The sequence below is a fragment of the Engraulis encrasicolus genome, chromosome 17 (assembly GCF_034702125.1).
Source record: "Engraulis encrasicolus isolate BLACKSEA-1 chromosome 17, IST_EnEncr_1.0, whole genome shotgun sequence".
Lineage (NCBI taxonomy): Eukaryota > Metazoa > Chordata > Actinopteri > Clupeiformes > Engraulidae > Engraulis > Engraulis encrasicolus.
In genome coordinates this window covers 53690467-53713593 of record NC_085873.1, presented here as the reverse complement: position 1 = coordinate 53713593, position 23127 = coordinate 53690467, and the positions used below count along the sequence as shown (strand labels likewise).

The following is a 23127-nucleotide window of genomic DNA, read 5'->3' as shown; positions in this document are numbered from 1 at the left end:
TGATGTGTGCTGCCTCTCTCTAAATCTGCCCCCCACTCCCCATGTGAGGGTAACTGATGTGTGCTGCCTCCCTCTAAATCTGCCCCCCACTCCCCATGTGAGGGTAACTGATGTGTGCTGCCTCTCTCTAAATCTGCCCCTTATTGCCCCATGTGAGGGTAACTGATGTGTGCTGCCTCTCTCTAAATCTGCCCCTTATTGCCCCATGTGAGGGTAACTGATGTGTCGAGAGAGCTGCAGTCAGAATCACAACCCATTTTTTTTTTTTTTTGCTCCTCGCCACCCGCCCACTGTCTCATCCGTCTGTTAGTGTGTGTTGTGTGTCTGCTGTCGTGTTGGAACGTGTAGACTAGACGGTTAGTCTGTGTTGTGTGTGTGTGTGTGTGTTAGTCTGTGTTGTGTGTGTGTTAGTCTGTGTTGTGTGTATGTGTTAGTCTGTGTTGTGTGTGTGTTAGTCTGTGTTGTGTGTGTGTTAGTCTGTGTTGTGTGTGTGTGTTAGTCTGTGTTGTGTGTGTGTTAGTCTGTGCTGTGTGTGTGTGTGTTAGTCTGTGTTGTGTGTGTGTTAGTCTGTGTTGTGTGTGTGTGTGTGTTAGTCTGTGTTGTGTGTGTCTGTGTTAGTCTGTGTTGTGTGTCTGTGTGTTAGTCTGTGTTGTGTGTCTGTGTTAGTCTGTGTTGTATGTCTGTGTTAGTCTGTGTTGTGTGTCTGTGTTAGTCTGTGTTGTGTGTGTGTGTTAGTCTGTGTTGTGTGTCTGTGTTAGTCTGTGTTGTGTGTCTGTGTTAGTCTGTGTTAGTCTGTGTTGTGTGTCTGTGTTAGTCTGTGTTGTCTGTGTGTTAGTCTGTGCTGTGTGTGTCTGTGTTAGTCTGTGTTGTGTGTCTGTGTTAGTCTGTGTTGTGTGTCTGTGTTAGTCTGTGTTAGTCTGTGTTGTGTGTCTGTGTTAGTCTGTGTTGTCTGTGTTGTGTGTCTGTGTTGTGTGTCTGTGTTAGTCTGTGTTGTGTGTCTGTGTTAGTCTGTGTTGTGTGTCTGTGTTGTGTGCCTGTGTTAGTCTGTGTTGTGTGTCTGTGTTAGTCTGTGTTGTGTGTCTGTGTTAGTCTGTGTTGTGTGTGTGTGTTAGTCTGTGTTGTGTGTCTGTGTTAGTCTGTGTTGTGTGTCTGTGTTAGTGTGTGTTGTGTGTCTGCTGTCGTGTTGGGACTTGTAGACTAGACGGGCGCCCGCTTCACTGCACACACTGTTGGGCTGGCTCAGGCTCAGCACCCCCTCAGGTTGCATTGCACTGAACTGCGCTGGGTAGACTTGACACACACACACACACACACACACACAGACACAGACACACAGAGACACAATATGTGTATTGCGTAGCGCTGGGTAGAGCTGCCGCTCCTCTGTGCCTTCGGTGGCAATGGCAGCGCACTGCAAATGAAGTTCCAAACTCAAAGAGCAGAAATGACAAGGGACAGAGACAAGTCAATGCTGTGTGTGTGTGTGTGTGTGTGCGCGTGTATGTNTGCGTGTGTGTNTTTGTGCTCCTGCGTGGGCATGCGTGTGTGTGTGCTCATGCGTGTGTGTGTGTGCTGGTGTGTGCGAGCGTGCGTGCGTGCGCGCGTGTGTGTGTGTCTCTGTGTATGTGTCAGCTCTCTGTATGTATGTGCACGTGTGTGCATGCATGTGCGTGTGTGCCTGCGTGCGTGCGTGCGTGCGTGTGTCGGCTCTGACAATGAAATGACAAGAGACGGGGACAAGTAAAAGCAGTGTGTACCTGCGTGTGCCTGTGTGTTTACTTGTGTGTGCTTGTGTGTGCTTGTTTGTGTGCGTGCGTGCGTGCGTGCGTGCGTGCGTGCGTGCGTGCGTGCGTGCGTGTCAGCTCTCTGGAGTGGGAGATCCCCCTGAAGTAATTATGTGTTAATGTATCTGTGGCTGTCATGTCCAGTCCAAGGCTGCCAGTGACATGCTGTCTCTCTGGATATGTGGACCTCGACACCAGCAGATATATACTTCATTCAGAGATGGGATTTGACCCCAGTGGATATGTGGACCTCGACACCGGCAGATATATATGCAACTCATAGATGGGATTTGACCCCAATGCCACCAGCAGATATATACTTCACTCATGAATGGGATTTGACCACAGTGCCAATGCCACCAGCAGATATACACTTCACTCATAGATGGGATTTGACCACAGTACCAATGCCTGTGCACTTTATGTGATCACAAGGCTGAACAAGGTGTAAAAAAAGTGGGTCGCACTCGGGTTCTTCTTTTTATTTTTTGTTATTTCCATAGCAGCAGAAGTGTAGACAAACGTTTCTGCTGTTTCCTTCGTCAGTGTCTTTTTTAAAAGCAGTTGACTAAGACGCAAAATACTGGCGGTATCATCCAGGGGGCAGAGAGCACGCAGCATTGCGATGCGGAAATTGGGAACACAAACAGCAAGGAAAACAAAAAAAACNAAAAGAGGGGCTCCCTGGCCAAGGAAACAATACTGATACTGCTACTATATTTGCGCTCCTTTGACAAAGTGCAAGAAGGAAGTATGATCGCAAATGTAATTTCTGACAAACTCAATGAGACGCTCTTAAAAGTTGCTGTCATTGTTGTTTTCATCAGAAGCATACACGTGGAACTGTGCAGTCTTTTACGATCGCCCCCAGGGAATTTGAAAATATCGCACCTGACGCACGTATTTGGCTGCCGTGTCCAACAAGCGGGAAATTGACATTAAATACGCATGTAACACGTTCATGAACGAATTGTGCACGCACACGCGTACCCTACAGCAAGCATGCCGAGAGCCTAAGGTGTCTGATATCTTGCATAAATACAGGAATAGAAAAGATACACCAAGACCTAATACACATTATTCCGCATTGCAGTAAACATAAAGCACATGGGTGTGTGGAACGCCTCATTTCACACCTTCATCATCGCTAACAGGCTTAGGCTAACAGGCTTAGATCACATTAACTCACTAGCTTGCAGACACACGCACACAATTTACACTCACATCAACACACAGCAATTCATAAGGTTAGTCATTAGTCTGAGTGTACATTGACCCTGGCCACTTCACCTTTGAGCAGGTATCAGCTCTCTGTTAAGGCCCCCTCTAATATTCCGATGCATGTCATCATAAATTACCGCTCTTTTCAGCGGCATTATTGGCAGAGCTGATCGATGTGGCGCTCGGCTCGAACTGGCGGGGGCGCCTGCAGGCAGCGGGAAAGGAAATGTCAGCGGGCGCTGAGCTGATGGCTGATTGGCTGTGGTGGGATATTAACGAGAGGCATTAGAGGGGGGGGGGGCAGCTCAATTCCCCAAACGGCGTCGAGTCCACTTCCTGAGTCCGCTCACGCCTCCCTCCCTCCATCCTCTGTCCTCCTCTCGCATGCTCACTCCTGAGTCCTGTCCAGCCATCCCTTTACTCTGATGTGGCCCGCCAGCCCCGGTCCGTCCTCCCGCCTCCCTGTAGTCACAGCAGCTTGCCCTGTCAGCATTCTCCACCCTGAGCTCTCATCAGGCAGGTCCTCACTTGGGCCACAGTCATTTGTGTCCCGGCAACCTTGACATGAGCTTTACTCTCCCCTCCTCACAGATTGCTGAGTGGCCTAATGAGAAGTGGCCATCATCATCATCATCATATTTCTTCTTCTTTGACTGTGACTTGTGCTCCTCCTTTTATTTATTTCTCTATTTCTGCTCTGAACAGGAGCACAACAAATAACCTTTCCCAAAGGTTTGACCCGCCTCCCTTGGTTTGCTACTGGTTGAGGCCAGAAAAGGCTGTGCCGCAGCTTAAACCACGTCACTGCCTTGCACACACCTCTAGCCAGGGCCGTTGGAGCTTCTCAAAGCTGATTGGTTTCCAGCAAAGTGTTGTAAAGTATGTTTAACGTTTTCTCCGGTGCTCAGAAACAATATTTCTACTGCAGTGTGTGTGTGTGTGTGTGTGTGTGTGTGTGTGTGTGTGTGTGCGTGCGTGCGTGCCAGGCCTCCCTCAAACCAGACTCATAACCAGACCTCCCTCAAACCAGATCAACCTCCTGAGTGACAGTTAGCCCTCCCCAACTCTCCTCCTCTCCGCCTCTCTCTCTCTCTCTCTCTCTCTCTCTCTCCCTCTCCTCATCTCCCCCTCTCCTCCTCTCCTCCTCCTCTCCCTCTCCACCTCTCTCCTTCTCTCTCTCTTCCTCTCCCCTTCTCTCCCCCTCTCCTCCTCTCTCCCTCTCCGCCTTTGCCTCTTCTTTTTCTCTCCAGCTCTCTCTTCCTCCTCCGTAAAGGTTCTCTTTTCTTCCCTCATCATAAGGCCACTGCCTCGTAAACCCATAATGGCCATTGTGACATTTCACAGGTTAAGTAACAAGAGCGCCTTGTATTACCAAGTGGGTTGTTTTGCTGCAAAATGCCCATGTTGCCATTTTGTTTCTGGAAGCTATTACATAAAAATGATTTAACAGTAATCCTCATTTCAGAAAGCATCAAAATGCTGCTGTGTATTCCGTCTTTCTGTGCATCCAACATACACACTCCTACTAAATTGCTGATCCAGCTGTTCAGTAATCTACTGTTTATGCTTAATAATATCTGGTTGTTAAAGGATAGTTCCGGCGTAAAATGAAAGTTTCACCATCGCTTTCCCATGCCACATAATGTATATAATGATGAGCCATTCTGGGCAATGCCGCGCCGTAATGGAGTTAGCTAATTTTAAGCTTTTTGGCGAAAAACGCAGCCAATGCATCACAGCGGGGCCAATTATAGACCTATTATTTTCTGATGTTCCCCCGCTATAAACAACTTCAAAAACGATACACACTTCATCACAAAGGTCTCGTCAATCAAACCGAGGCACAGAGACGATCATCGGACCACACAGTCTTTCACTGGCCAGTGTTTTCAGAGGTGTCTCACTGTTGCAACTCTCTGACCCGGATGCAGGCTACTCAGTCAGGTGGCTAGGTAGCCTAGGCTAAACATGGTCCGCGGTTCTTACACAGGCTGCGACCGTAAAATGAAAAGCTGGAACCCCGACCGTTTTCACCGACTGCCACTGTCTAAACCAGCCATATTACGGGAATGGCTAATAGCATCAGAAGTGGACAAAACTGACATAAAACCCGATCGAGGGATCGCGACTACCGTGTGTGCAGGCAGCAGATTTGAAGAGTTGTATGGAGAGTACCGGTGGCAGATGGACACTCCCAACTGAGAACCGGCGTTTGTTTAGATCACTCCCGGACGTGTAGCCCCAGGTGGTTTTATCACTCCCAGACGTTCGATCAGGTAGGCAGACTACTCTTACAAAGTAATTGCAACACGGTATAATATAACATGGATTCAACTTTGTAATAACACACCACTGGTGGTGTACTTACATCTGTAAGAGCACTTCTAGTACGACTTTATAAAATTCCTCCAGCCCTCCTCCGTTGCGTAATTCTCAATCTGACCTCGCGCGCCCTGGTCAATAGTGTCTGCTTCACAAACTAATTCTACTCTAGCATGCTTGACATCAACCACATCGAATGCCTCAGGTCGCACATAGTCTCATTGCAGGGCCAGCCCCGGGCTGGCCCGGACAAAAGGGGGCTGACGGTGATCTCATCAAAAGGGGGCTAGGTGCTAAAGATGGCCGCCGGGCCAGGTTGTGGGGCTTAGGGCCGCTTTTCCTGGCCCATCGAATTCCTGGCCCGCCGAGGCTCGGAGGCGGGGTCAACCTCGGGCAGAGGTCAGGGAGGGGTCGGGGAGGGGTTAGTGTCCGAGACCAAATAAAGGGCAGATGTTGAGACTGAAGCATACAGTATTTCATTTTTTTATACACTACAAGAACGAAGAAAGAAGAAGATGGCTGCTGAGCGCGTGATCTGGTCTGTGGAGGACGTTAAGACGCTCCTCACCATCTGGGCTGAAGACTCAGTCCAGAGGAAAATCGATGGGGTGCAAACAAGTTGGCTACAGTCCTGTATTCAACGGTTGATGCCAGTTTATACAGCGCGATGGCCACTCGTTTCTCCAATGGAATAGCCAGCCGAAAGGAGGTGTTTCGTCGCTGCAATGCCGGCCTCAGTGCCCTACAGAGGTAGTCGAACGTTTCTCTGGACACTCTGAAGTCGTTCAGCCACTGGTCATCGTTGTAGGCCATGGCGGTGTGCTCCCACCAGTCACTCGATCGTGGATATGTCCACACTGATTTCAGACACATCACATCAGTGCAGTAGCTGTGAACAAGCTGCGACAAATAAACAGAAGGGGTTTGGTTAGCGACGTTATGCTACTCAGTTCGCCGGGTCAGTTACCTACTTAATTCCAAACCTAGCCTGCTAGCATTCAGCCATGTTTACGAGCATAGCCTAGACTACTGGCAAACACTACACACATAATATGGACATAATACGGACTTTTTTATTCGAAATGCATGTTGGAAAAATTCCACCAATTTTATGATACATACCTGTGCTCTCGCACGTCTCCTTCTGTTCACTCTCAGTTGTCGAGCTGCTCGTATTTTCATGCGTCTTTGTCTTCTTAACATGCGCTGCGTCCCATACAGCTTCTGAATCGACAACTTTGCCATGTAATAAAACTGTTCTTGAAAGGCAAGCCATTTTCTTTGCAGTTCTTGTCGTCTTTGTCCGTAGGCTACGAGCCAAACGGCGACCTGCTCCAGCAGAGTTTGCTCCATTTTCTTCTCCTTCTTTGTCGTTGTTCTGTTGTTGTCCTTCTGTGATTTGGCTTGTTGCGTGTTGCTCATGTTGACTCTATATGCTGATGCGGGGCGAAAGTGGGCTGTGCCCGACTGACGTTTCACAAACAAGGCGTGTACCTGAATGTGCCTGGGGTCGGCTATGAGTCCGATCAGGCAAAAAATGGCCCGGGGCCGGCAGCTCCGAGCCGGCCACTCTCCTGAGCCCCGGGCGGCCCTGGGCCGCTGAAGCGCGGCTAATGAGATCAAGGCTATTAGCTCTTGCCATCCCGCGCTAGTTTGTTTTGACAGTTTATTTATCTCCTGTAGTGGACTACTTACTGCACCTGTATGCCTTCCCAAAACAGAGTGCTTGCTGGCAAAGACGCACGGTGTTGCACCGATTCACAGACACTCAAGATTCATGAGCCAGACCCATTTACACATGTTTCTCTCTCTTCAAACATACCTCCATAGCCATGCGCCTTTTTGGTACAGCATTCATCTTTAGACGGTTTCATTTAGGTGTTCCATCTCCCTTACTCTTCTTGTAGTCATCATCCTCGAAATGCTCCCTCCATACACGGTAGTAGCGATCCCAAAGTGTTTTATGTCCACTTCTAATGCTATTAGCCATTCTCGTAATATGGCTGGTTTAGACAGTGGCAGTCGGTGAAAACGGTCGGGGTTCCAGCTTTTCATTTTACGGTCGCAGCCGGTGTAAGAACCGCGGACCATGTTTAGCCTAGGCTACCTAGCCACCTGACTGAGTAGCCTGCATCCGGGTCAGAGAGTTGCAACAGTGAGACACCTCTGAAAACACTGGCCAGTGAAAGACTGTGTGGTCCGATGATCGTCTCTGTGCCTCGGTTTGATTGACGAGACCTTTGTGATGAAGTGTGTATCGTTTTTGAAGTTGTTTATAGCGGGGAAACATCAGAAAATAATAGGACTATAATTGGCCCCGCCGTGATGCATTGGTTGCGTTTTTCGCCAAAAAGCTTAAAATTAGCTAACTCCATAACGGCGCGGCATTGCCCAGAATGGCTCATCATTAGATACATTATGTGGCATGAGAAAGCGATGGTGAAACTTTCATTTTACGCCGGAACTATCCTTTAAGAAGATGATTGGATCAAATATGTAGCAGGAGGTTTACTTCCTGGTTCCAGCATTAGACACCTTGTCTGCTGTACAAAGGCAAAGTGCAGTAACTACATATTTAGTCAAACTTGAGTTGAGACTGAAAATGGTCTTCATGACACCTCCTACATCTTGTGACAAAGTCTTATGGTCTAAATGTGTTCCTTTTTTGGAGATATTGCTATGGCAAATTTGCAGTAAGTACAATATCCAATCTAATGCCAATACTTTATTACATTACATTACATTACATTGCACTTAGCTGACGCATTCATTTATTCACTTACAGTGACTTACAGTTATTATTTGTCAGGGTACTGGTTACAGTCCCTGGAGCAATGTGGGGTTATGTGCCTTGATCAAGGGCACTTCAGCCATGGATGGAGATGTAGGGAGAGGTGAGGGGGATTCGAACCTGCAACCCCTAGATTGAAAGACCAACGCTCTAACTACCAGGCCATGGCTGCCCCCGTGCCCAATACTTTGAAGGCCTTCTCAGTTTCAATGTTGGCATAGTTACTGAACTTCGTCTTCGTAGAGCAGTTTTGTTTCTTGTATCTGATGTGGCATTTCTTCATCCTGCTTGTTTTCTCCTCTTGTAAACATCCCTTAGGTACCAAGACATGAGGAGGCAGATCGGATTCGAGATCAGAGATATGTGGTATAACTTAGGTAAGTGACAGCCATGCTGCTTTGCTTTCCTCTCACACAGTCTTCTCTGCCATCTGTGATGTTTGTGCTCCTAAGTACCTTTCTCCTTTCCTCATTATCTTGTTTTCTTATAACTCTCTTCCCTCCAACTCTCTTCCTTCCAACTCTCTTCCTTTTTTTAACCTACGATCACAGATGGTTGATGAAAATTACCGCCTTGTCGCCAAAAAAACTCTCACTCTCACACACACTCACTGAAGACAGTTTGTGTTTCTTTTATTATCCAGTCAGCTGTGATCTCCTCCATTTCTTTTTGTCTTTGTGAGAATTCAAATGAACTTGCTAAATATAGGGCTGCTGCTCTGGGTGTTAATTGGTGTGATGGGGGGAGGAGAACAGAGCAGCCAGCGGTGACACCACTAAACTGGGGGAGAGGCGAGGGGACCACCTGGGTTGGAGCCTGTCACATGCATACATGACACGGGGCGGGGAGAGAGAGAACAAGGGGCCGGTCTATTCTCCTCTCCTCTCCTCTCCTCTCCTCTCCTCTCCTCTCCCCTCCTCTCCACTCCTCTCCTCTCCTCTCCTCTCCTCTCCTCTCCTCTCCTCTCCTCTCCTCTCCTCTCCTCTCCTCTCCTCTCCTGTCTTCCCTGGATGAGGCTTGTCTACGTAATGTGAAATCTCCATCTAAATTGGGTTAGGTAGAGCACGGCTCACTCCAGGGTGTTGCAGCTGCCTCTTCACCTGGGTGGTTAATTTAAGGCAGTGCTGTTCGACATCTTTTTTTTAGCTAAGGTGCTTTTCCTGTTAAGTGGCACATCATCACCCGGAAACCACTATGAACTATGCACAGTCATGCTCATCAATGACTCTATCTATGAATAGAATCGAAAAGTATTCTTTCAAATTCTTTAAGAAAAAAACACACCTATGTTTTTTACATCTTTTTAATTGTGTGATGCTGGTTGAACTGCCTTGCCCTGAAATGTGCCTTGCCATAATAATCTCATTCCACACTAGTACTAACTATCACAAATACACATTCCCACAACTGTATATAAACCATGACGGTGTGGTTGAAATACACAATCCCACAACTGTATATAAACCATGGCAGTGTGGTTGAAATACACAATCCCGAAGCTGTAGTCTCCTTACCACATAGTATTTGTGGTACTTGCCTACTTCAGTTAAGGGCAACATGACTAAAGAATGATGCCAGTTATTGTTCGTTGTTATCTTTGAAATATTTCAATGTTTGAAAAACACAATCCCCCAAGGTTAGTCGCCTTAACACAAAACAAGTGTTTGTGGTACTTGCCTATTATATCTAAGAGTGATGGCCATTGTTGATCCTCGTTGGCGTTTAAATGTTTTCTTTATTTTGAACAAAGGGCGTTTTTGAGATGTGTAGTCTCTCTCAATTGACCTTTGTGTATGTGTGCACTGTCTCACATGAACTCTGGTCAATTGGCGCCGTACACCAGCCTCCGGAGCTTGTGAGGCAAAGCACTCAAAGCACTTTGAGTCAACTTCATAGTTGTGATATTGTGCTATATAAATAGATTTTGTATTGGACTGTATTGTATCTGTTTGAAAAACATGTTTGAAAAACACAATCCTTCAAGGTTAGTCGTCTTACCACAAAACAAGTTGCCAAGTTATATCTAGAGTGATGGCCATTATTGTTCCTAGTTGAAATGTTTTCTTTATTTTGTACAAAGGGTGCCTTTGAGATGTGTAAGCCTCAATTCATCTTTGTGTGTTTGTACTGCCTCCGGAGCGTGTGTGTGTGTGCGTGTGTGTGCGTGCGTGTGCGTGTGCATGTGCGTGAGTGTATTTGTGCATGCGTTTGTGTGAAAGTACTTAAAGTCAACTTAGTTGTGCTATATAAAAGCATGTTGTACTGTACTGTGTTGTATTTGTAGGTCCCCACAAGATCATATATTGTGCTATATAAATACATGTTGTATTGTACTGTGTGTATATGAACTACGCACAGTCATGACTATCAATGAATAGAATAAAAAAAATAGTATTTCAAATTATTTCTCCCCATATGAATGCATGTTCTGTTGTACTTGTATCTGTAGGTCCCCACAAGATCAAGTTCATACCAGAGATGGTTGGTCCGATCCTGGAGATGACGCTGGTGCCGGAGATCGAGCTGCGCAAGGCCACCATCCCCATCTTCTTCGACATGATGCAGTGCGAATTCCACTTCACACGCAGCTTCCAGATGGTACGAACATTCTTTAACTCATTGGCTGCCAGCCATTTTCATAAAAGAGTAACCCAGAGTGCCAGAGATTTTTCAGCATTTTGGGTGTTTTTTGGAGGCTCACAGAAAATTGAGTTCTGTGTCTATATCAACACCATACCTATCAAAACACAGATTAGACGCTCATCTGTCATCAGAAAAAAACGGTGCCTCTCTACCCCTTTCCGTTCTTTCATAATCATCTGTTGAAAATAAGTGGAATTCGCCAAAATGCTGCTTTCTAGCCAAAAAGCTGAGAAAACGCCATTTCAAGTTGACCTACAATTGCAAGTGTTTTTGCTCATAATGACACCGTCCTAACAACTCCAAACCTATCAGATGCTATTACAGAGTCTCCTGTCATCTGTAGCCAGAACAAAAGATCGTTTGTATGGTCTTTTCAACCTAATAATGTACTGAAATATAACGGGGTGGGCTTGAAAACAAGAGTGTTTTGGTTTGTTGCTGGCGCGCACAATGGATCATGACAGCAGGTGCATGTAACTCATGTGAAATACTAAACTCACAGAAATACTGTCTCATAGTCCCTCTGTTTAGCTAGTCCTCTAGTTGAGGAACAAATCACAGCTGATGTGTTTCCTCCTGTACCGTGTGAACTGGGAGGCAGGCTGGCAGCACAACTTAGCTTACTGCTGCTTCTTTGGCAGAGCGGACAATTTGCAGATTGATGATTACTGTCATCATGTTTCTGATATAGTGATCTTGCCATATATTGTTCAATGAATTTTCTTTTGATAAAGTACTGATCACATATCCAACATTTCACAAGCCGATTGGAGTGGGGAAGGCTAGCTGGTCTGAGGCTAAGTGCAATGCTTTCTCATGTGAGCTGAATGTATCTGACCAGACACAAAGGCTAACCTACTGTTCCAAGAATCTGCAACCCCCCTGTCTTTTTGATGATACAGTAAGCTGATCATACTATACAAATCCATAACTGCAACTGTAGAATGAGTAAAAATAGTTGACTTACCAAGGCTCCTTTATTTAGGCTTAGTTGTAAGTTGTTAGCGATTTCGTGCTAGCTAGCTAGCGTAGCAAACAATAGCCAAACATTCCCAACTGAGGTGACCACTAGTGATGGGAAATTTGAAGCGAGGCTTCGAAGCGTGCTTCGAGCAAAAGTAGGCGCAAAATCTGAAGCCTCGCTTCGAGGCGTTTGACGTCAAGAAATACCACGTGACAATGCCAGATGAGGCTTCACATTTTGCGAAGCGCGTGGACGTGTCATTGCGCGCCGCTACCCAAACAAGTTTTCTGCGCCTCGGAGCACTTGTCAAGTTTTCAGATTGCGTTTGTTGTGTGAATGTTGAGACTGGATATGTAGTGACTTTGATTTGGTTCCACTATACAATAAATTCAGCTCATGCCGTAGATTGACCCAAATGTCCAAATATGATATGCAATTCCCTTTTGATGTAGATTTTCAAAGTGAGACGCTCCCGAAGACGTGGTGGAAAATTGTTTTAGTTCTAGGCCTACCTTGAGCTAAGCTACCATAAACGAGACAGCAGTTCTGTCAGCAATTATTAGTAGTCCTACTCAACTTTATAGCTAAATAAGAGTGCAGACATATTTTATTTAGCCTATTTTAATGGTTTTTGTGCGGGTTTTAATGGGCTTTACAAGTTGTGTCATCTTGACTTCAACAAGGAAACTCAGCTCTGCCATGTAAAAAGTCACATGGCTGGCGCAGTGGTTAAACTGTCCGACCTGAATTCTCATGATCATTGGTTCAAATCCTCGTGGTAGCAGTGTGATGATCAATTAAAAAAATTAATTTCGCAGGGTAGCCTTCTGTCAAAGCTGACCAAATAAACAATGAAATTATCTGTGAGCCTGGCCTAGTGGTGAAGGCGGCAGAATGCTACCTTTATCATTGTGAGTTCGAATAGGCCTAGTGGATAACTGATATTTGTTAGAATCTCTTGAATTAGACCTACATTTCGTTCATAGGCCTATAATGTGACTCTATTCATTATATTTCTTTCCGGTTTAATTGGCTGCTGTTGCGTTTATGGCCCACTCCCGGTCGCGCGCCGACCTCCACAAAATGATGCTCTCTCTCACTTCCACGATAACACATGGGTCAGCGTTAAACTTGATTTGAGTGTTCCACAATCACGAGTCATTAATTCCATACACACACCCCATCACATTTATTGAAACGGAACGAATACAAATAAGACACAAGAATTTTTTTTATGAAATCAATGCCTGCCGTATCATTTCATTGCACACCAGATGGCGCCAGTGAGAAATGAGGCTTCGAAAAATGCTTCGAATGCTTCGAACCTTTTTGCCTGAAAGCCTCATTGGTTCAGGAAGCCTCATTTGCCCATCACTAGTGACCACTACTCCCATGCATTTTCCTGTTAGATGATCTTTTGTACGCATCATCCTGATGTTGTGTAGGCTGATCACACTATCCAAAATGAAACAGTTGCCACACAGATCATCTCTGGTTGAACATGGTATATTTTGGGCAAGCTAGTTACAATGCCTACTAGCTAGATGGCAACAGGGGGGTGTATTTTGGTCATGAGAGGAAGTTTTTTTTTTGTCAGGCTCGGACACTAAAATCAGTAGAATACCTGTGTTAAAATCAGAGGGCAAGAAAGTAGACTACTGTCACAGGTGCTTTACTTTCAAAAATGATTTTGCTATGCTACTTTTGAGATTATAATAGTAAAAAGGGATGTTTTTGTCTTGACATTTCCTCTTGATGTGAGCTAATGCCCTGCCCTGACTGTTCCTAAGGACACTTCTGCCACCTACAGGAATAGTTAGAACATGACTAGAGGCGTGAAATTAATACACAACATAGGTCAGACCGTCCTCAAGGCGTGGCTGTAAAAAAACGCAATTATCGGCGAACGACGTCGAAGGCAGGGGGCGTCACTATTCGAAATGACGTCATTCGACGGCTAAGGCAGCCAATGAGTTAAGCATACTGATATCACACCTTATTAATGTGGAACATTTGACAACCAGAATTGTATACAGCACTTGTGGTATGATGATTTGAAACCACGTAGTGTTGTACTTCTACCTCTACTTTATACAACTCTAATGTGGAATATATTTTCAATCATTAATATTAATTGGAAATGTCAATATTTTAATACAAATGTTCTATTCAAGAGGAATGCCACCCTTTTTGCCATTAAGTGTACAGGTTAATTTTGTATTTTTGTAACAATAATTATTCCAGAGGAATACATATGTTTGTTGGTGCACTGTCTGAACAGAAGTCTGACTAAACTAAGAATAAGGTTTAGAAACCGAAGGCACTAGACATTGCATTTAGAAAGCCATGAGAGAGAAAATGCGCCTGACAAGAAGAATGGGTGTAGTTTACGTGAGCAGGCAGGAGAATGGGTCTAGTCTGCACAGGCAGGCAGCGTTTTCACTCTGGCTCTCTCTCCACAGCGCTCTCCCTACACAGACAGCGTTGTAGAAAGGGGACTGTAAGCAGCACAGGCTTTCATGGGAAGTTAACCTCGTATGTCTTAAGTTCTGACAAAGCTGTTTTGCTGCCACCCTGGCCCCGTGGTCGCTCCATCTGGCTGTAGTGCAGTGGAAGGAGAAGGAATGGGGTGGGGGATATGAGTGGGGGGGTTGGAGCAGGAGTGGGCTGGGGAGCCGACAGGTGGGGGCAAATGGGTATGTTGTCCCGGGCCCAGGATGAGAGGGGGCCAAGAATTGGGTTCTCATTACATTATATGTATTGCATGGGGGCCCTTTCAGATGACTTTGTCCCAGGCCTGGACAATGCTGTCAGCGGCCCTGGTGGGGGCCGTGGGGATATTAAAGGGGGGGGACCGGGGATGTTGTGGTTTGTGCTGCTGCTGCTTCTGCTGAGCTCAGCACTCGTCTCTCTCTGTGTAAAGTGATGCAGCATGCAGCCGCCATGTTCAATCAGGTGCCTGGCCTGTGGCTCTCCCTCTCCCTCAGACCCCATCACACTCTCCATCCCTCTCTCTCTCTCTCTCCCTTAGACCCCATAACTCTCTCTCTCTCTCTCTCTCCCTTCCCCCCTCTCTCCCTCTCTCTCTCTCTTTCTCTCTCTCTCTCTCTCCCTCTCCATCTCTCTCTGTCTCTCTCTCTCTCTGTCTCTTTCTCTCCCCCTTGCCAACTTTTGATTTTTCCTCTCTCTGCTCCTCTATTCTTCTCTGGCTCTCTCCTCTCCTCAAGACACCATGTGTCTCTTTCTTTGTTTGTTTTTTTTCTCCTGCTCTCCACCATCCACTCTCTTCGATACGGTTGACCACGACATTTTAATCTCACGCCTGGAACACTGTGTTGGCATCAGAGGCACAGCCCTTCAATGGTTCAAATCCTTCCTGACAGACAGACACTTTTCTGTCTGTCTGGGGGATTCAGTGTCCTCCTCTGCACCTCTCTCCTGTGGCGTGCCGCAAGGATCCATTCTTGCCCCCTTACTCTTCTCCCTATATATGCTTCCCCTTGGGTCTATTTTTAGGAAGTACAATGTATCTTTCCACTGCTACGCTGATGATACACAAATTTACATGCCTTTTAAAGGAAATGACCCCCAGCCTTCTTAACTGCTTTGAGGATATTAAAGCTTGGATGGCCCTTAACTTTTTAAATTTGAATGAAAGTAAGACTGAAGTTTTAGTGTTTCGGCCCAATACTTCCCCTGCCCCACCTATTGACCTAGGCCCTCTTGAACCCTATGTCAAAGACAAAGCAAAGAACCTTGGTGTGACCCTAGATCCATTTTTTAAAATGGAGAAACAAATTAACATGGTCGTAAAATCCAGTTTTTATCAACTAAGGTTTTTATCCAAGGCTAAACCTTTTTTATCTTTTAAAAATTTTGAAAATGTTATCCATGCCTTTGTCACGTCCCGTCTAGACTACTGCAACGCCCTATACGCCGGCATAAGCTCCGCCTCCCTTACCCGGCTACAACTTGTGCAAAATGCAGCAGCACGTCTTCTGACCAAGACACGGAGGCGTGAACATATCACACCTGTACTCGCTGCCCTCCACTGGCTCCCCGTACGACACAGGATACATTTTAAGATTCTTTTATTTGTTTTTAAAGCCCTACACGGTCTGGCACCCCCCTACCTAGCTGATCTTTTAACTTTACAGAGCCACTCCAGGGCCAACAGGTCAGCCGACAAAATGTGTCTTGTGGTGCCCCGTTCCAGACTTAAAAGTAGAGGGGACCGGGCCTTTGCAGTTGTTGGCCCAAAACTGTGGAACGAGCTCCCCATTCACATCCGCCTAGCTCCCTCCTTAGCTGTTTTTAAAACGGATCTTAAGACCCATATTTATGCCCAAGTTTTTACTTCCCCTTGATATATTCTTGACTTTTAAATCTCATTTGGGCCCAATTTTTTTTTTTTTTTAAACCCTCATCTTTATTGACACTCCTGTGTGATGCTCATTCATTTATAGGCCTATAGGCCTATCTGTTCTTACTGATACTGACTTCAGAATTTTTATTTTTATTTTCTCATATCGTATCCACTAATGCCTGTGTTTTTATGTGTTTTATGGTTGTCTCCACGTCTTTTGTCAATTGTTGCTTTATGTTGTTTCAAGTCTTTTTACTTAGGCCCTTCTGTTAGCACTTTGGTCAGCTGCTTGTGTTGTTTTAAAAGTGCATTACAAATAAACTTTGACTTGACTTGACTTGACTCAATCTCTCAATCTCTCATTCTCTCATTCTCTCATTCCCTCAATGCTCTCTCTCTCTCTCTCTCTCTCTCCCCCACCCCCCCCACACACACACACACCTAGGCTACGCACGTATTTCTCTTCTCAAATCTTTCCCTGTTGTTCCTCTCCATCTGTATTATTGTCCCTCTGTCTCCTCTCCCCTCTCCCCTCCCCAGTGGTACAGTAGGCCACTCTTTTAAAGTAGTGTTGAGAGGCTAATACTGTACAGTCGTCTGTCAGGCACAAGCTCATTGAGAGTGAAGGCACCCCTCTTATTCCCCACAGTGGAATGTGATCAATTTCACTTTGGCTCGACCCCCCCCAACCACGCCTCCTTTAACTGGGCTGTGGACTGTGGGCTGCTCCTGCTCTCTCTCTCTCTCTCTCTCTCTCTCTCTCTCTCTCTCTCTCTCTCTCTCATTATTTTCCTCTGTTTCCTTCTCTTTCGCTCTCTCTCTCTCTCACACCCCCTTGCTCTCTTTCTTAGTCTCTTGTCTCTTCTCCTGCCTCTCCTCCTCCTCCTTCTCTCTCTCCTCCTACCTGCCTGCTGTTGTCTTTGACATCATGTCTTCTTTATTCCTCCCTGTCTGTATTCTCACTCCACATCCTCTTCTTCTTTTTTATTTCCTTTCTGCATTTTCTCTCCTCTTCCTCCTCCTCCTCCTCCTCCTCCTCCTCCTCCTCCTCCTCCTGCTCCTCTTGGTTTCCTCTCCTGTGTAGATCAATGGGCTCTGTCTCAGCACAAACTGCAACTTACTGTACAGTCACTTGCACCAAAGCTGGCAAATTGGGTGGTTATCACACCGTGAGCGCCGGTATATTTTATATGTTTACCATGTAGCCTACTGTGCTGTTCATCCAGATGATAGTATATGGGTATGCGTACTGTGTACTGTGTACTGTGCTGTTCATCCAGGTGATCGCAGGTGCATGTATCACTGTCTGGGGAGGTCTGGTCGCCCTGGCCTACATAACTGCTGCAAAGAATACAGAAACTATAAGCTGAACAGTTAGTGGTGTACCTGCTCACACTATAGAGAAAAACAGAAAGAGAGAGCTAGAAGGAGAGAGAGATAAATAGAGAGACAGAGAGAGATGTTTTGTACCAGGCCCCTTCTCTTCTCTCCTTTCCTCTTCACTCATGGCCAATTCCCTCCGGATGGGAAATAAGGTTGAGAGTGCTGATGAACAGATTAATACAAACTGAAAAGCACTGGGGTTGAAAACGTGTTTTCAGATCATTTTACCAGAGCGAATGAGAAGATTGAAGAGAGACAGAGACAAAGAGAGAGAGAGGGAGAGACGGAGAGTGAGAGAAGAAGAGTGAGAGATGGAGAAAGAGAGAGAGTCACTACTGATGAGTAATGAGAAATGACCACTGTGCTGATTATTATTTATGCCTTTATGTCTAATTACAGTTTGATATATACATTATTATTATATTATTATTATTTATGCCTCTATGTCTCTGTGTCTAATTCCAGTTTGAGAACGAGATCATCACCAAGCTGGACCACGAGGTGGAAGGAGGACGAGGAGACGAGCAGTACAAAGTCCTCTTCCAGAAAATGTATGGGAAACTTTTCTATGTGATTTCTTTATGTGATTTTTTTTTGCACACCTCAGCTGACAGGTGCGCCGAACATGGCCCATGGGTCACTCAGCAGACAATTTGAAAGAACTGACCGTTCGCTGCTTTCTTTAATACACAATGTTTCGGTTCTACCTACAGTATATATACTATAAATATTGTTTACTAGTCTCCTAGAGCACTGCAGAAAGCATAAGTACTTGGTCTCACATGATGATATCGTGTTGTGTTGTGCTATGTGTGTTGACGTGCTGCTATGTGTTGTTGTTATTGTTTACCAGTCTCCTAGAGCACTGCCGTAAGCATAAGTACTTGGCCAAGAGCAAGCCTTCAGAGCAGGAGACGTAGCTGGCCTAAAAACAGCAAGGGCAAACCTGTCCCAGGGCATCAGGAAAGCAAAAAAGGAATACTCGGACAAAATAACAACACACTTCAAAGACAGCAGAGATGCACAGAGCCTGTGGCAGGGCATACAGGCCATCACGGACTATAAGCCTGCACCACGGAGCTGTGACAACAACACCTCTCTGCTAAACGACCTGAACAGTTTCTTTGCCCGCTTTGAAGCTCAAAATGACACTCACCCACAGAACCCCCCCCCCCCCCATGATCAACCCCTTTACCTGTCCTCTGCCAGTGTGAAGAGGACACTGGCCACCATCAACCCACGCAAAGCAGCTGGCCCAGACAACATACCTGGCCGAGTGTTGAAGGATTGTGCAGAAGAGCTGAAAGATGTCTTCACAGACATCTTTAACATGTCTCTGGAGCAAGCAGTCATCCCATCACTTTTCAAAGCTGCTACCATCATACCTGTGCCGAAGAAATCATCACCATCATGCTTCAATGACTACCGTCCTGTAGCACTGACGCCCATAATCATGAAGTGCTTCGAACGGCTAGTCCTGTCACACATCAAAGCCACCCTACCCCCCACCCTGGACCCCTACCAGTTTGCATACCGAGCCAAGCGATCCACGGAGGATGCAATTTGCTCTGCCCTCCATCCAGCCCTCACCCACTTGGACAATAAAGACTCATATGTGAGAATGCTGTTCATTGACTTCAGTTCAGCATTCAATACCATAATACCACAACAACTCATCAGAAAACTGGACAAACTAGGTTTCAGCACCTCCCTCTGCAACTGGCTGCTGGACTTCCTGATGCAAAGACCACAAGCAGTACGGGTAGGGAATAACACATCAAGCACCCTGACCCTGAGCACGGGGGCTCCGCAAGGTTGTGTTCTCAGCCCCCTGCTGTTCACGCTGCTGACACACGACTGCACAACGACCCACAGCACTAACCATCTAGTGAAGTTTGCGGATGATACAACACTGGTGGGCCTCATCACCAAGGGCGATGAGACTCACTACAGAGAAGAAGTAGACCTGCTGGCCAGATGGTGCAAAGACAACAACCTCCTGCTGAATGTCAACAAGACCAAGGAGATTGTTGTCAACTTTCAAAGGGTCCAAAAACAACTGCCACCAATGACCATCGACGGCGATGCTGTGGAGAGAGTGAGCAGCACCAAGTTCCTTGGAGTGCACATCAGCGACGACCTCTCTTGGACCACCAACACTACATCACTGGCGAAGAAGGCCCATCAGCGTCTCTACTTCCTGCGCAAACTAAAGAAGGCAAGTGCTACACCCTCCATCATGACAACATTCTACAGAGGGACCATAGAGAGCGTCGTGTCCAACTGCATCACAGTGTGGGGAGGAAGCTGCACGGAGAGAAAAATAGGAAGACACTCCAGCGTGTTGTGAACACAGCGAAGAAGATCATTGGAGTACCACTCCCCTCCCTGCAGGACATTTACACCACACGCCTCACCCGGAAAGCACTGATGATCATCAAAGACACAAGCCACCCTGCACACAAACTGTTCAGCCTCCTGCCCTCTGGAAAGAGGTACAGGCGCCTCCGTTCCCGTACCACCAGGCTGGCGAGCAGCACAATGCACCAAGCGATCAAGATGCTGAACACTCAACCCACTCTCCCTCCACTGTCAGCCTCCAACCAGCAAGGCCACTGACAACCCCCCCCCCCCCCCCCTCATCCCCCACCACCATATCTGCGACTGAACATTCCACCTGCACTACTATATTTGTGACTGAACTTTCAACCTGCACTAACTCAAAACATGCGCACACACACACACAACACACACACACACACACACACACACACACACACACACACACACACACACACACACACACACACACACACACACACACACACACACACACACGCACACTGCACTTTCTGCACTACACCCAAACATACACACACTCACACACACACACACACACACACACACACACACACACACACACACACACACACACACACACACACACACACACACACACACACACACACACACACAAGCACACTGCATTTTCTGCACTAAACCCAAACATACACACACTGACACACACACACACACACACACACACACACACACACACACACACACACACACACACACACACACACAGACATACGAACACACACACAGACGCACACCGCACCTTCTACCTGCACTAAACACACACACACACACACACACACACACACACACACACACACACACACACACACACACACACACACACACACGCACACACGCACACACGCACACTGCACTTTCTGCACTAAACCCAAACATACACACACTGACACACACACACACACACACACACACACACACATACACACACACACACACACACACACACACACACACACACACACACACACACACACACACACACACACACAAGCACACTGCATTTTCTGCACTAAAGCCAAACATACACACACTGACACACACACACACACACACACACACACATACACACACACACACACACACAACACACAACACACACACACACACACACACACACACACAGACATACGAACACACACACAGACGCACACCGCACCTTCTACCTGCACTAAACACACACACACACACACACACACACACACACACACACACACACACACACACACACACACACACACACACACACACACACACACACACACACACACACACACACACACACACACACACTGCTGCTAGTGTACTTGACAGACCTTTTTAATATTTATTTTTCTTCAAAATGCAGAATTATTAATATTTATTTTTCTTCAAAATGCTACTATTACTATGTCAGAACGCTATAAAGGACTTTTTAGGAAAAGCACAAAAGCACAACAATTACCTCTTAATGTATGTCCTCTACAAGTCTTCTGTTGTCCAGTCTTGCACTTTTAAATGTCTGTATGAGCACTGTCTATGTCCATACTGTCTTAAGTCCATGTATAAGTACTGTCTATGTCTATACTGTCTATGTCCTTACCTAGATTAGTCTATGTCTGTATGGGAAAGCAAGAAATGTAATTTCAAATTCTTTGTATGACCAGTGCATGTAAAGAAATTGACAATAAAACCTACTTGACTTGACTTGAAGAGCGGCGAGAACTTTGTGACGCTGGTGGTGCGTCTTCTGGAGCGTCTCCTTGACTACCGGACCATCATGCACGACGAGAACAAGGAGAACCGCATGAGCTGCACCGTCAACGTCCTGGTGAGCAATGACCACATAGCATCAGTAATCATAATAATAATAATAATAATGATAATAATAATAATAATAATAATATTAGCAAGGAGAACCGCATGAGTTGCACCGTCAACGTAATGGTGAGCAATGACCCATAGTATCACACACACACACACACACACACACACACACACACACACACACACACACACACACACACACACACACACACACACACACACACACACACACACACACACACACACCACAAAAGCGCACATAGCCCATGTCTCCCACAGACAGTATAACTCCAAAGGGCATTACATCCTTTAGTTCAGTATAAGAGGCCTTTGACGGTAGCCCACCTGTAAAACCATTTGGAAAGTCATTTGGAAATGTTAGACAAATAATTACTCCAAATTAAAGTGGATTCACCCAGGACTCCATCTACCGGTTTTATCAGGCCTCCACGTCTGTGCTTTGTGGAGAAAAAAAGAAGACAGCAGCAATAACAGTATTGGCAGAGGACGCACTCAACTTCTTGGAAAACCGAAAAGCTTTTGGGTGCGAGATAAAAAGCAATAACAGCCCATCGCTATAACAACTCCCTCCAAGCAAGCACGCCGGAAGGGAAGACATTTGACATTTTAGTGAGGACGCTATGAAATGTCAATATACCTTTTAAACAGTCTGATACGGAGCCTGTGAGGCCGCTAGAGCCCCTCTTTTTTGTTTTTTGTAAACTGATTTTGTAAGCTGATTTTAGTTTTAATGCATTGCTTAATTTCAATGTCTGTTTCATCATACCTGGTTTAGTGTTCTAATATCATATTGTTTTAAGGTTAGAGGATGTAATGCTATTTGTTTGTTTTCCAAATGTATGATTCCCAGTTGCAGTTGGAGCCCTGTACTCCCGAGCTCACGCATCATCTTTTAATCATAGCCAACATTGGGCTCGGCAGTAATTTCAGCACCATGGCCAGCGACCTAGCCCAATACGCTATTGTCGCTGTTTGCCTTTTAACTCCTGATTCTTCAAGTGCAGTGGTCCAGCGACCCCGTAAAGCACTTTCATGATTCCTCGAGTGCAGTGGTCCAGCGACCCCGTAAAGCACTTTCATGATTCCTCGAGTGCAGTGGTCCAGCGACCCCGTAAAGCACTTTCCTGATCAGTTCCCCGCGTGGACAGAGGTTCTCCTGCGAGAAACCCACGATCATGAGAAGCCTGTTCTCCAGCGAGAACGAAGACGTATGCATACATAGTGAAAAAAATATAGTGTTGTGTGCACCCGAAAAAGGACTGTATGATAGGGGAGCTGGATCAGGTATACAACAAACACCACAGGCTGTCCGGCCAGAACAGTATGAAGATGTCCAATGAAGTCAGACACACACAGATGGGAATGCAAACCGTGGTTTTACTAGAAAATAGGAAATACAAAACAAGACATAAGCAAAATATACATTCATGAAAATACACATAATACT

General features: G+C 46.0%; 1 protein-coding gene across 1 annotated transcript in view; it reads left to right on the top strand.

The window, feature by feature from the left end:
• LOC134467115 (dedicator of cytokinesis protein 1-like) overlaps nt 1-23127 on the top strand; it is a 551248-nt gene that overhangs the window by 481608 nt on the left and 46513 nt on the right. The window contains exons 32-36 of the mRNA XM_063221037.1: nt 8437-8495; nt 10568-10716; nt 17940-18025; nt 18328-18390; nt 21549-21663. Of these exons, the coding sequence (XP_063077107.1) occupies nt 8437-8495; nt 10568-10716; nt 17940-18025; nt 18328-18390; nt 21549-21663 (472 nt within the window). The remainder of the gene's footprint in view (nt 1-8436; nt 8496-10567; nt 10717-17939; nt 18026-18327; nt 18391-21548; nt 21664-23127) is intronic.